This window comes from Jatropha curcas, chromosome 2 (assembly GCF_041381405.1).
Source record: "Jatropha curcas cultivar XTBG-Jc1 chromosome 2, XTBG_Jcur_1.0, whole genome shotgun sequence".
Classification (NCBI taxonomy): Eukaryota; Viridiplantae; Streptophyta; class Magnoliopsida; order Malpighiales; family Euphorbiaceae; genus Jatropha; species Jatropha curcas.
This window is the reverse complement of record NC_143152.1, coordinates 4,985,081-4,997,242: the sequence shown is the minus strand read 5'-3', so window position 1 is coordinate 4,997,242 and position 12,162 is coordinate 4,985,081. Positions and strand designations below refer to the sequence as shown.

The 12,162-nt window shown below is 30.6% G+C and overlaps 1 protein-coding gene and 1 pseudogene across 2 annotated transcripts; both read right to left on the bottom strand.

Moving 5' to 3' along the window:
* Nucleotides 1-2,890: 2,890 nt before the first annotated feature.
* LOC149498110 (U2 spliceosomal RNA) lies at nt 2,891-3,062 on the bottom strand (annotated as a pseudogene).
* Nucleotides 3,063-6,250: 3,188 nt separating this feature from the next.
* On the bottom strand, nt 6,251-10,016 carry LOC105635767 (myosin-binding protein (Protein of unknown function, DUF593)). Of its 2 annotated transcripts, XM_012218863.4 has the most exons (4): nt 9,629-10,013; nt 7,575-9,301; nt 7,161-7,207; nt 6,251-6,686 (listed from the first exon to the last, which is right to left on the bottom strand). In XM_012218863.4, the coding sequence occupies exons 2-4, from the start codon at nt 9,072-9,074 to the stop codon at nt 6,584-6,586; spliced, it is 1,650 nt and encodes a 549-aa protein (XP_012074253.1). In that variant the 5' UTR covers nt 9,075-9,301; nt 9,629-10,013; the 3' UTR covers nt 6,251-6,583. The 2 variants fall into 2 exon arrangements, with proteins under 2 accessions (XP_012074253.1, XP_037492775.1); XM_037636847.2 differs by lacking the exon at nt 7,161-7,207 and having other exon boundaries at nt 9,629-10,016.
* Between the last annotated feature and the right edge of the window lie 2,146 nt (nt 10,017-12,162).

Here is a 12,162-nt window from a genome sequence, read left to right as displayed (position 1 = left end):
ATATTAAACAATAGCCTAAAAACTGAGATTATATAAATTAAGAAGCTTTTAAAAAATTATCATAATATTGCTAAGTTATATGAACACTTGAGAGCACTTTTGAAAATTTTATAAGATTTTTAAATAAATTCATAAATTTTTTTAAAATATTATATTAAATAATATAGTTAAAAATTTAAAATTAAAAAAATTAAAAAATGAATTATGGTTACAAATTTGAAGAGAAAAACAATGGATTGCACGTAAAATTGAGTAAGAGATAATTCATTATCTCGTTATTGGATATGGAGTGGACGAGTGAAGATTTTTAGATATGTGTTCCCATGCACGTGATAATCATATGCTTTGATCCTGCAATGAGAATTAGGTTCAATTGCTCACTTTTGCTCGCAACTTGAAATCTTAAAAATACCTTTTGACATTAAAAAAAAAAATTCTGAAAGAGTTTAATCTTACGTATCAAAACATAATTTAGTAGTACCGTACACATATGATCTAGCAATAATTCAAATTTGAATTTCCTCTTTTTTAATATTTAGAAAAATTGAAAGATCTCAATGTGAAATGAAATCTATAGTTGCAATAACCCAAACAATTTGTAAATTAAGTTTACTTATATTAAAAAGATTGGATAAATTAATAAAAATATCAACTAGACTGCATTGATTACACTTTTACGGTTTTACCGTTACAATGGATCTAATATGGGGTAATAATCCATGAAATTATAATGACTATTTTCCAACAATCTAATACGAATTTAAGGAAAAGCATTTGTTCCCAACTTTTGGATATAAGAGTAATCTCATTTTAAGGACTTGTAACTACCCCTCTTTATGGCCATGGCTGTATTGAATAACAACTTTTTAAATAATTTTTAACATTTTGACTGGTAAAAATGTTAAATGTTATTTTTTATAGTATTTCAGTAGCTAGTATAGTATTCATTAAATATTATTTTTTATAGTATTCGCTAAACGTTTGAATTGGCTTTTAAAATTTAAGATATCGTTTTATAGAATATTAACTCATATAATGTTTAATTTTTAACGTTTTATGAAAAGTTATTTAAACAGTTTAGCTAACAACTAAACCTTATTAAAAAGTTAACAGCTACCAAAACCATCCATTTTACTGAACAGACCCTATGTATTTTTTTCATAGATCCAATTCCTGATTGTACATTTAATTAAGTTATGTCTTATCGTTTGAGCATTTTTTTAGTTTAATTGAACAAAACTTATTATAAGATTTTAATTTTTTGCAGTTGTGAGGAGAAATTTATAGGAGTGTATTGAATTAAGAATATTGTAGATTTTAAAATTCCAATGGTATTCAACCTAGATTTTTTTAGAGTTTATTAAAATTTTTTGTGGTATTAAATTCAGACTCTTATAAAATCAATAAAAATCTGATGGTATTTAATTATAACTTTTTAAAAGTCCATATAAATTTGATGGTATTTAAAAAATTGCTGATTTGGAAGGATTTTATAAAAGTATTAATTTCATTGGATTTTAGAGTGCTACGTATGAATAAAAGAGTCATTCATAAATTCATCCTTTAACCTAAAGATTTTAAAAATCTTTTAAAATTTATCAAAGTTTTAATCCACCCTTTAACAGAGATGTAAGCAGGCGGGTACCTACAAATTTTAAACTAAATATATAGGCATCCGATTTAAAATTTTACTACTCATATCCGTTCTAAACCCGTTTAAATACCAATTTAAGTATCCGTATTCGAATCAGTTTAAATTTTTACTACTCGTATTTATCCAAAATCCGTTTAAAATATCTCTTAAATGAATAAGATACCCGCGAATCTTATCTCAATTCGAACTTATTTAAAAGTACATTTTTTACTAATAATGGACATGGTACCCGTGGTTACCCATTACCGAACCTATTTAATACAGCGGTTAACAGGTAGCAGGTATCCAAAAATCTATATTCATACCCTACTTGTATCCATTACGGATAATAATTTCACTGCACATATCAATTACAAGTAGTAATGTTACTATTTGTATCCGTTTCAAACCCATTTATAAATATCTATATCCTCTTTAAACGGATCGGAGCAAAGCAGGTACCTTAAAATACCCGTACAACTTCCATCTCTATCCCTTAAATTGTAAAACAATGTATTAATTATCGGATTAGTTTCGAATTAATTCATGCGCCGGACTGCCAAGCTCCGTGAGCCGCAAGCGGCGAGCCGTGCATTGGGCCTATGTCAATATGCGCCACCTTCTTGTGTGAGCTCTGGCAGCTGACGCAGGTCCTGACTAGCGATGGTCACTGGTTTTCGATTTCAAATTTATATTTATTTAAATCTGTAATATTTCGATAAGACGGTTACCGTTCAGTCAAGGGACGAGAAGCCTGTAGTCTTTCGACAACATCGCTATTATTCGAGGAGCACATGATGGCCGCCGGCGACGCTGGCCGTTGCAAGTCTTTCACCATCATCGGCAGTCCAGTTTTAATATAGAAAAAAAAATGATTTTAGGGAAGATAACACATTTTACTTTTTAGTCCCTCATTGTTTTTCGATTTTTTAATTAGGATCAACAATATTTTAATTTGTTTAATTAGGTCTTGGAATTAATTTTGATTGGATATATAAAAATCATTATAATTTTATCTAAGTCAATAAAAATCTATAAAAAAAAGTCTCATCAATTCCATAAAACTTAATGTAAAATTCTAGCAAGATCTGTAAAAATCTTAGAAAATCCTTCAATTTCGTCACACTCAACGATTCTTTTAAAATCTAACACAATTCTAATTCAATATACCCTTAATAATTATATATTGCAAAGGTCGAGTTGAACAAAAATTATAATGAATATAGTCTAAATGCAATTCCCCTCATCAACTTGGGCCGAAAGGGCCTAACAACAGGCCGGACCATGCCTAGTGCAACGCTTAAGAGGCCAGAAGCAAGCTACTAAAATGGACTCTTCTCCTCTAAAGATCAATTTAATATCATGTTATTAAACTGATAAGAACAGATACCACATTCTGATCCTTCTTGTCAATTCAATATGAAAAATTAATTAATTTAGTTTAATCAGTTTCTTTAATTAATTAATTAATTAATATTTGAACCTTTGATGATAATATTTGTAATCGCATTTTAGTTCGGAAAATACTTGTCTAAATCGGGTTTATGACTAATCACACCAATGAAAAACAGAAGAATGAATTTTTGTTCTTCCTCCATTTATTGTTTCAGCTCTTGCTTTTGATTCTCAGTAATAATCAAGAAATAATTGGAGGGGAAACATAACTCTTTCCTATCAAATAATTACTAATTTACATTCTAAATATATCAAAAATTTATATTACCCCTATATAAAATTAATTTTACTTAATTTGTCACTCTTTTTGTGATTTTTTAAAACTAATAACTAAAAAAATTATATGTTTTTAGATAATTATATATATCCAAACATCTCAAAATATATTATTTACCTTAACCTTTCAAACTTAGTGTCAACTTTATTCATATAATCAAAATTTTACAATTGATGAAAGATTAATGTTTCTTTCTTAATTGAGAGATTGATGAAGAATTAACATAGGCTTAAGTTTGGAAGTGATTGAAAAAAAAATATAAATGTAATAAATCATATTTAATTAACTTTTTGACCAAAAATTAAAATTGTAACTAATTTAAAGAAAACTAGGATAAAAGAATAGTATAATTTAAAAGATTTGTATAAATTTATATTTTTTTTTATTATTATTAGGCTTTTTTCAAAATAAATTCTCTTTGAAATTGAATATAAATTTGAGAATTCCAAACTAAAATATGTCGAGCCATTTCAGTGGATGGTGACATGCATGATAATTATGTGCCAAGTCCAACTTTCTCAAGGGCCAAATTCAAAATGAAGCTATGCTTTTAAATAATGCATGTATAAAAAAGCAAGAAATTCTATAGATAAAACTAAGCAAGAAATTGGATGCTTTCCCAACATTAATAATAAATGAGTGCTAACAAAAGATTGCACCGATCTTCATTGGGATGAAGCGGTTGAAATTCCCTTTTTCATAATCGAAGTTTTAAATATGGAAATTGTCATATTAAGAGAGTCATCTCATATGTAGTTCTTGCTAGGAATGTAAATAAATCGAACCAGCTCGTTTAGTAAACAAGTCAAGCTTAAATTTAATTATATTCAATTCGAAAGCTTATCAAGTTTTGTCGAGCTTATATATACATATACACTATTTTTTTAGGTTTACTCGAATTCAAAGCCTCAAGATTCGAGTCGTCATATTCGAGTTTAAACTTCTTTTAGTTGAATTCGAGCTTTAAGTCTGCAGGTTTGAGTTGGGCTCACCTGTTTACACCTCTAGCTTCTATAATTTTCAAACTGGATCTAGTCAGAAATCCATTGAATTTTCAGATATAAGTGGTTATAGTCAAAAAGTAATAATGATTGTTCCATACTTTATGGACTACCTAAAATGGACTAATCTGCTTAAATTGTACCATTATAGAATATATCAGCTGTATGGATAATAGGAAAGCCAATCATATAAAAATTTAAGTCTCCAATAATTTAATAGAAAAGTTCAAATTTTTTCAAAAAAATTACAACTAATTCCAAATTTCAACATTAATTGCAATCATACTCATTTGTACAGAATTAATCTGAAATCGTGTAATTTATTATACTTTATCATTATTTCTTTTCAATCATTTATTACCAAACTCAATTTTATCATAATTTTTCTTTCTTTCTTTTTTGTTTTTATAACATCACATCAAAATGCAATTTAAACTTGTGTTTCTACTCTTGCGGATAACATCGTTTACCATCTCAACTACACTTTGTTAGTAATTTTGCTTGCAAAAAACTTAAAATAATAATTGTTGATGAAATAATAAAAAGAATTAATTTTTTCAAATTTTGAAATTTTAAAAATATTTTAATTTTTTGTAATTATACCTGAAAAAATGAGAATTTACATACTCTCACTTAAGTTTGTATTAAAGAAGCGAATGGGAAAATAGTGTAGAGGGAAAAATTCCAGAGAGCAAACTGCTACTGCTAAATTATTAAACGCAACATTTTGTAAAAGAGATTTTCGTTGCAAAGCAACTATTTAAGACTCCATTTTCCTATTGATAAAAATAAGTTTTTTCAAAAATAACCTCTATAAAATTACATTACCTTCTAAACTTATTTTACATTAATAAGTTACCTATTTTAATAGAAAACAAATTACCTTAAAAAGACTTTCCTATTGTAATAGGCAACGAGTTGCCATAAAACGACTTTGATGAGGTTAATGAAAGGGTTAGATGGATGAGTTTGGTCTGTCCTCATAATGGAATATTCATTTTAACGGCTGAATGAAATGATTGGAACTCAGTACTTCAAATCGAAGTTTCATCTGCTCCTTCCTTCTTCGGCCGGTTGCGATCAGGAAGGAGCCCAAAATCAGACGTTTTAGAAAATGACAAAAGCTTCCATATATAAATAATATATTATCGAAAAAGCCAAAATAGGCCGGCCAGAAAAATCAGAAAAACCATAAATTCAAACTAACTACCATAAAGGAAATCTGAAACTCAAAAGTACCTACCTTCTCAAGACAAAAACACCATAGACGTGAAAACAAAAGCACATAAATATAGAATCAAACTCATAAATATAAAATTTTAAATAAATTCCACAGGATTTTACGAAATAAGTTCGAGATTCATTAACCAAATAAGGCCTTAACAATGTATCAGCAGTTAGTTCGATACATTAAAGTGGGGGGAAAGAACTATGTGCTATACTCCAACTTATCGATACCATTATTGAATGTGTCACAAACAATCAGCACCGATTAAAACAACAGAACCATGTGTAATACCGACCAAAATTGCAGGCTTACCAGGCTGTCCAGCTTTTCTTTTCTTTTTTCTCCCCAACCTTTGTTTTTTTTTTTTTTTGGTGTTTAATCTTTTTCATCAGCTGGAATTATGTGTTTGCTAAAGGGATAACTGAACTTGCAACATAAGACTACAAATGTTGCAGATAGCTAATGAGGTTTTTGGCAGAAATCAATAAGTGAAATTAGAAAACTACTCTGTTCAATAACAACTGACCTTTAATCCCAAACCATTTAGCGAAACAAGCATGACAATTCTGTTCAAAAAAAAGGGTGAAAAACTACAATATGATATAGGAGAGAAGAAACAAACAAATCCTCAGGATGGATTTTTCTTTTGTCTTCCATAAGAAAAAGGAAAACCGTTGCATATTATGGTGGGAATCATACAAGAATCTGAATATACAGGAGAGGAATTTCAAGATACGTGTACCGCAAGCTAAGTTCCAACACAATACTTGGGTAACTTTACCCATATCATATCCATCTTTCACTGATCAACCATCAAAATATATTCAATCAAGAAATTGAAATCAAAAAACACTGCACAAAACACCCAAATCTGCAGCAGCAAGGAATACAGAAAAAGAATGCTAAAAATCAAGGCAATGTTATAAAATACTCTTGAGGCTCATATAGAATAGCAGCTTTGATTGGATATGGAAGTTTGAATAGCGGTTTTATACTTGTGTACTTGTAAGACATCTCCACTGCCTCATGCGGGGCCCTTTGTCCAGAAGCAATAGCAAACCAACATTGCTTGCCGAAAGTCCACACATATACCTGCATTTCAACATTGGACAATACCAAACATCAGATACACCAAAAAAAACTACAATTAGTAATTCCACAGACATAAAATTCTTCATCTTGTTTTTAAGGCCAATAAACTGATGCATCTAAAATCTCAATATTGTGCATCTCTCCCAGCCTCTCAGAAGATTATTTACAGTTTTGCTACTGCCAAATTATATGCAGTTCCTTTAAAAATACAAATAGCACTCAAGAATTATAGAGATTAGACCCTTTCCAAATTTTCTGGATTTTTCAACTATTGGTTCCTGTAATCCATCCATATCTACTGTTTATTTTTCTCCCTTTATTTCTCGCATCAAGAGTAGGTGCAAATGTATTTTCTCCTAGTTTTGAATATATCTTATCATCGTACAGAATAAACTGCCTATGTGATGGCATGAGTGTATTAATCGAAGAAACTAAATCATGTCAGTTATTTTATGTGTATATTAGTGAACTCACTTGCTTCGGCGAGCTCTCTTTCTCCAGAAAAGGAAGGACGCAATCCACTGAGCACACAAAATGGAAGGCAAGAAAGTTTAGAGATAATGCAAGAAACAATTGCAGCAGGGTGTTTATAAAATAGCTTCCATACTTCAACACTAAAGTTTATGATTCTTCCAGCAATGAAAGATAAGTTTGAGATACAACCCAGCAAAGCAGGAGTTGATTAAGTAATAAACTGTAGCTGAAAACCATGATATGGCTGAATGAAAAGAAAGATAAAAAGAAATGGAAAAGATAAGAACAATCTGATAAACACAATACACATAGCTAGATGAGAATTTGAAATAGCTATGGAGATCACCGAGTTGAAACAGAGTTCTAAAGATAACATAGAGAATCTTCATTCATATGCATAGTGTTCAAAATTACCTTAAAAACTGACATGAAAGAAAAGGTTCCAAGCAGGGTTGGCTTCTGTACAGTAATTCGTCTTTCTGGCGACATTTCCTTGCACAAATGTTGGGCTATTTCTTTCAACAGCACCATTTGTGCTTTATCAGTCCGCATTGAAATAATTGCCTGCCTCATAGATTCCCTGTCAGCCTCAAGCGCCTGAAGCCTTGTATAAAGCTTTTTGATTTCAGGATCATTATCATCAGGCCGATTCAATGCATCCCTTGGAGTGGAAATATAATCTTCGCAAATACCAACTCCAGGTTTTGGTTCTGCAACACCATTATATGGTACCCCATTATGGACAGAATCAATGGTATAAACTCTGTCACTCATGTCATCTCCAAAATCTGATGCATTATCCACCTTTCTCAAATTTGAGTAGTCATCTGATTGCGAAACATAATCCATCTTCTTGAAGCTATTGTTGAAATCCATCTTCTTAAAGCTATTGTTGAATTCCATCTTCTTAAAGCTATTGTTGAACTTGAAACTAGGAGATTCTGTGGCAAGATCTGGACCTGCTTCCCTTGGCATCCCCATGAATGAACTTGAACTATCCCCAGAAAGCATCCTATTATGTTTTGGCCGCCTGGGAGAGTGGCCAACTATCACCTTCTCTAGAATATTCTTCGCACCAGAAAATTCCCCATCTGGTTGACTGCTGCTAGAACTTTTCTCCATCTGATTGATTCTATATTCCAAATTCTTCAAATGGTCCCGACCACGAGGAGTCTCACCAAAAGCATATTTCTCAACGTCCACAATGTCATCCTCACCCTCCAAAGCACTCTGGTTCTCATTCAAATTGCATTTCAGGGGTGGGTAATCATATGGAAATTGAAACTGAAATTGGGCAGCATCCAAATTTTCTGTTATACTTGGATTACGGCTAATCCCACTTTTTTCACCCTTCTCCCCATCTGCCTCTGCCTCTGTAAGCCCAAAACTCATCATCCTATGCTTATAAGCCTGAACCTCACAAGTAAGTGATTGAATGGCCTGTTCTCTTTTATACAATAAATCCTCCAAAGCTAAAAGCTCCTGCTGGTCATGTGACATCTTCTCCTCTGCAAAACGCTTAAACTGCCGAGCTTCCATTTGTATCTCTGCCTTTTCCCTTTGCAACCTCAATATCATTGACATAGCCTCATTTGCTGCCGTGGAAGAGGCATTTCTCTCCTCTTCCAATTCAACATATAAATCCTGTATTGCTTTCTGTTGGCTACTAACTGTTTCACGTAGTGCAGCACATTCATTCTCAATTTGCACACGAGGATTTGAAAACAGATCAAATCCTGGTATAATGAGTCGTTTTCCCTCTTCAAACTCATCATATTTCCGTTTCACAGACCTGAACCAATTGCCTGAGGAGGAAGAGGTTACCAACGAACAAGTACACCCACAATTACAACATTTCACCGAGTCCCTTGACCGTGATGGCGAAGACGTAGGTGAGGATACTCCCAAATCCATAAAGCAATAACATCCAAATTCAAGGTGATTGAAGATCAATTCACAATACTCTCACTATATTAAACATGAAAAGAATAATAAACAATCTAAATGTAAGTGTAAGCTGATACGTCTTATCTTTGGAACTCTCTACGTTGATTTTATAGATCTTTGACAATTAGTTTCCTCCCTCGATTCCAATTACCAGCTAATTTTCCTCTGAGATCAGTTAATCACATGCAAAACACCTAAGGAAGAAAGAAAAAGTAGGAAATTAAACCCTAAACCAAAACAAATACCTTTAAAAAACATTCGCTTTGCGTTAATGTATAAATGTTTCCAGCTGAAAGCTTTCACGAGGAAATATATAATTGCATCTCAACAACTAAAAAGCAATAATTTTTTCACCAAGGCGCATTTATAACAAGAATAACGGAAAAGTTGAGCTTCGAGGTGGGGGGTGGGGGCGAATTCTTCCGAGAAAATCTCTCCAACAAGATTTCCATTCAAAAAAACAAAATCACCGGAGACATTGAGAAAGAGAGAGAGAGAGAGAGAGAGAGAGAGAGAGAGACCTGTGAAAAGCCTGATTCAGAGAAGAATCCCGTGGAAGGTGAATTTGGCGGAAGATGAATTTGGAGGTGAAATTTTCCCGGGAAAATGAACTTCCCGGAGAAAACGTGAGAGAAATTTTGAGATCACCGAAGCCACAGACAGAGATGGACCTGTAAAACTTTCTCCAACTTTTTCCGGGAAAAATGAAAAAGAAACAGCAGGAATGGCGTTTGGAGGGAAAGAAAACCCAAAGGAGAGAGAAGAGGGATTTGGGAACCCTAACTTTTTTTTTTAATTTTGATTGAGAAACAGTTTTTTTTTTATTGTTCTTCTCGATTTTCGTGTGAAAAGAGAGAGTACGACAAGTTCATTTTTTGGGGAAAAAGAAAGGCAAGGACACAGCGGGTGACTAGTAGTGATTAACGATCCAGATTAGTTGGAACAGAGTTTAACACCTAATAAGTGCTGTGTACTGCCTTTTTTTTTCTTTAGCTAAATTATTGATTTTTTTTTTTTTTTGGGACTGATTAGTGGAAAAGAAAAAGGAAATACACAGTAAAATTATTCGACAGCGCTGAGGTGGCAGGGACGAGTAAATTTCGGTTAAAATTGAAAAACTGATCGCACCAATTTAATTGGTTTTTGATTTAATTATTTAGATATTTAGTGTAGTTTCGCTTTAAAATTTTTTTAAATAATTTTTGTTTTGATTTTTGATTCAGTTATGTAATATATGTGTTTTCGCTCAACACCAATCAAAATTAATTGAATCGATCGAAATCAAATCGAATTGAAGAGTTTTGGTTCAATTTTAAAATGAATTTTGGTGTGGTTTATGGTTAGGTTCAATTCAAAATCGAACCATTACTTGCTTTGTCTACCTCTCTAAATAAACTAGTGAACGTACGTGCCTATTTGCAAATATTCTTTCTATAATTATTTTAAAGAATATTAAACAAATTTTTTAGGCGTGACTGGTCAAAAAAGAAAAACTGATGCACTTTGCTGTTCCAGTCATTCAAAACATGCAGGCATGAAATGCTTTTCTTCTTCTTTTTTTTTTTTTCTTCTTTTTTCTTTTTAGGTTATTCATGTTTATAATTTTTTTACATTAAAATTAGAGAATTTATGGGTGTGTTCACTTGTAAAAAATTAGAGTAATTTTTTATAAAAATTTTTTATTTGAAAAACTAGAAAATAGTTTTCCAGTTTTCTATAATTTAACTAAGATTTGAAAAATAGCTTTAAGTTGTTTTTCAGAGTTTACCTTTATAACAAAAGACATGTTTTTTCCACTGTTTTCTTTTTTTTTTTTAATGACATTTTCATAATTAAAATTATAATATCTATAAATATTTTTTTTTTCTATAAAATATTTTCATTTGAAAAAATAAAAATATTTAAGTAAAATAAAGTTTTATATTATGCTTGAATAAATAATTAATTTTATTATCACAAATATATTATATCTTTTATTTTTTAAAAATCTTACAAAATAATATTATTAGTATAAATAACCAATAGTAAAAATTCATAAACTTTCACATACAAAATTTCTAAATTTATTTTATAATATTTTATTTCTTTTAATTATAAAAGCTACGAATAATATTTGTGAAATTAAATTAAAATATAATTTTTTATTATTATCAAGTTAACGCATTTTTCATTTTCTGTTTTCTAGTTTTCATTTACTAGGAAAACTGTTTTTTTGTAAGTAAATGCACCCTATAATTTTTTAAAAATTATTTTTACATATGCTTTTCTAAAAAAGATAGCTTTAAAATGAAAATTAATAATGTGGTGAATACTTAAATATATCACGATACATTGACTTCTAAATCAAACAAATTAAAAGAAGTTGTACGTTCTAAAAAACTAGAATAAAGCATAAGATAATAAATGAATCGGAGTGCATAAAACAATAAATGTAAAGGAACTTGTAATGAAATTTAAAAAAAAAAAAGAAATAATAAGATTGCAATACTAGAGGCTGTCAAGCCTCAAAATATCAATAATATAATTAAAGGTGAAAATAAAGATTCTACCAATATGATAAAGAATGAGTTGCCTTCGTTAAATTATGAGCTCCATCATTCACAGATCAACAATTTATAATGAGAAAATCAAACGAAGAAGAAACCCTATTAAAAAAGACAAATGAGAATTGAATTAAAATTTATAATAGAAATTGAAATTAGAATTTATTTTATATGCGACCTGCTAAAATAGAATTTGTTGCTGCATGTAAAGCTTAGAGACGACAGTTGCAGCTATTGTTAACTCTTTTTTGCTATATTACTTTTATGAAGAGCTCCTCCATCGGGTGGCTAAGAAATATCAGTTCGGGAAGTTCTACTTTTAAAAAATAAATAATAGAAATTGAAACGGTTGACTGGAGTTTGGAGTTTGGAGTTTGGAGTTTGGTGCTGCTGTTGATAAATTTGGTCTTAAATTAATTCGATTTCGATTTAAAATTGAATCGTGGTCGTGTGTACTATTATTATAACAACCAATACAAGCAAAATGAATCAAATGGCAAGTTGTTGGTATT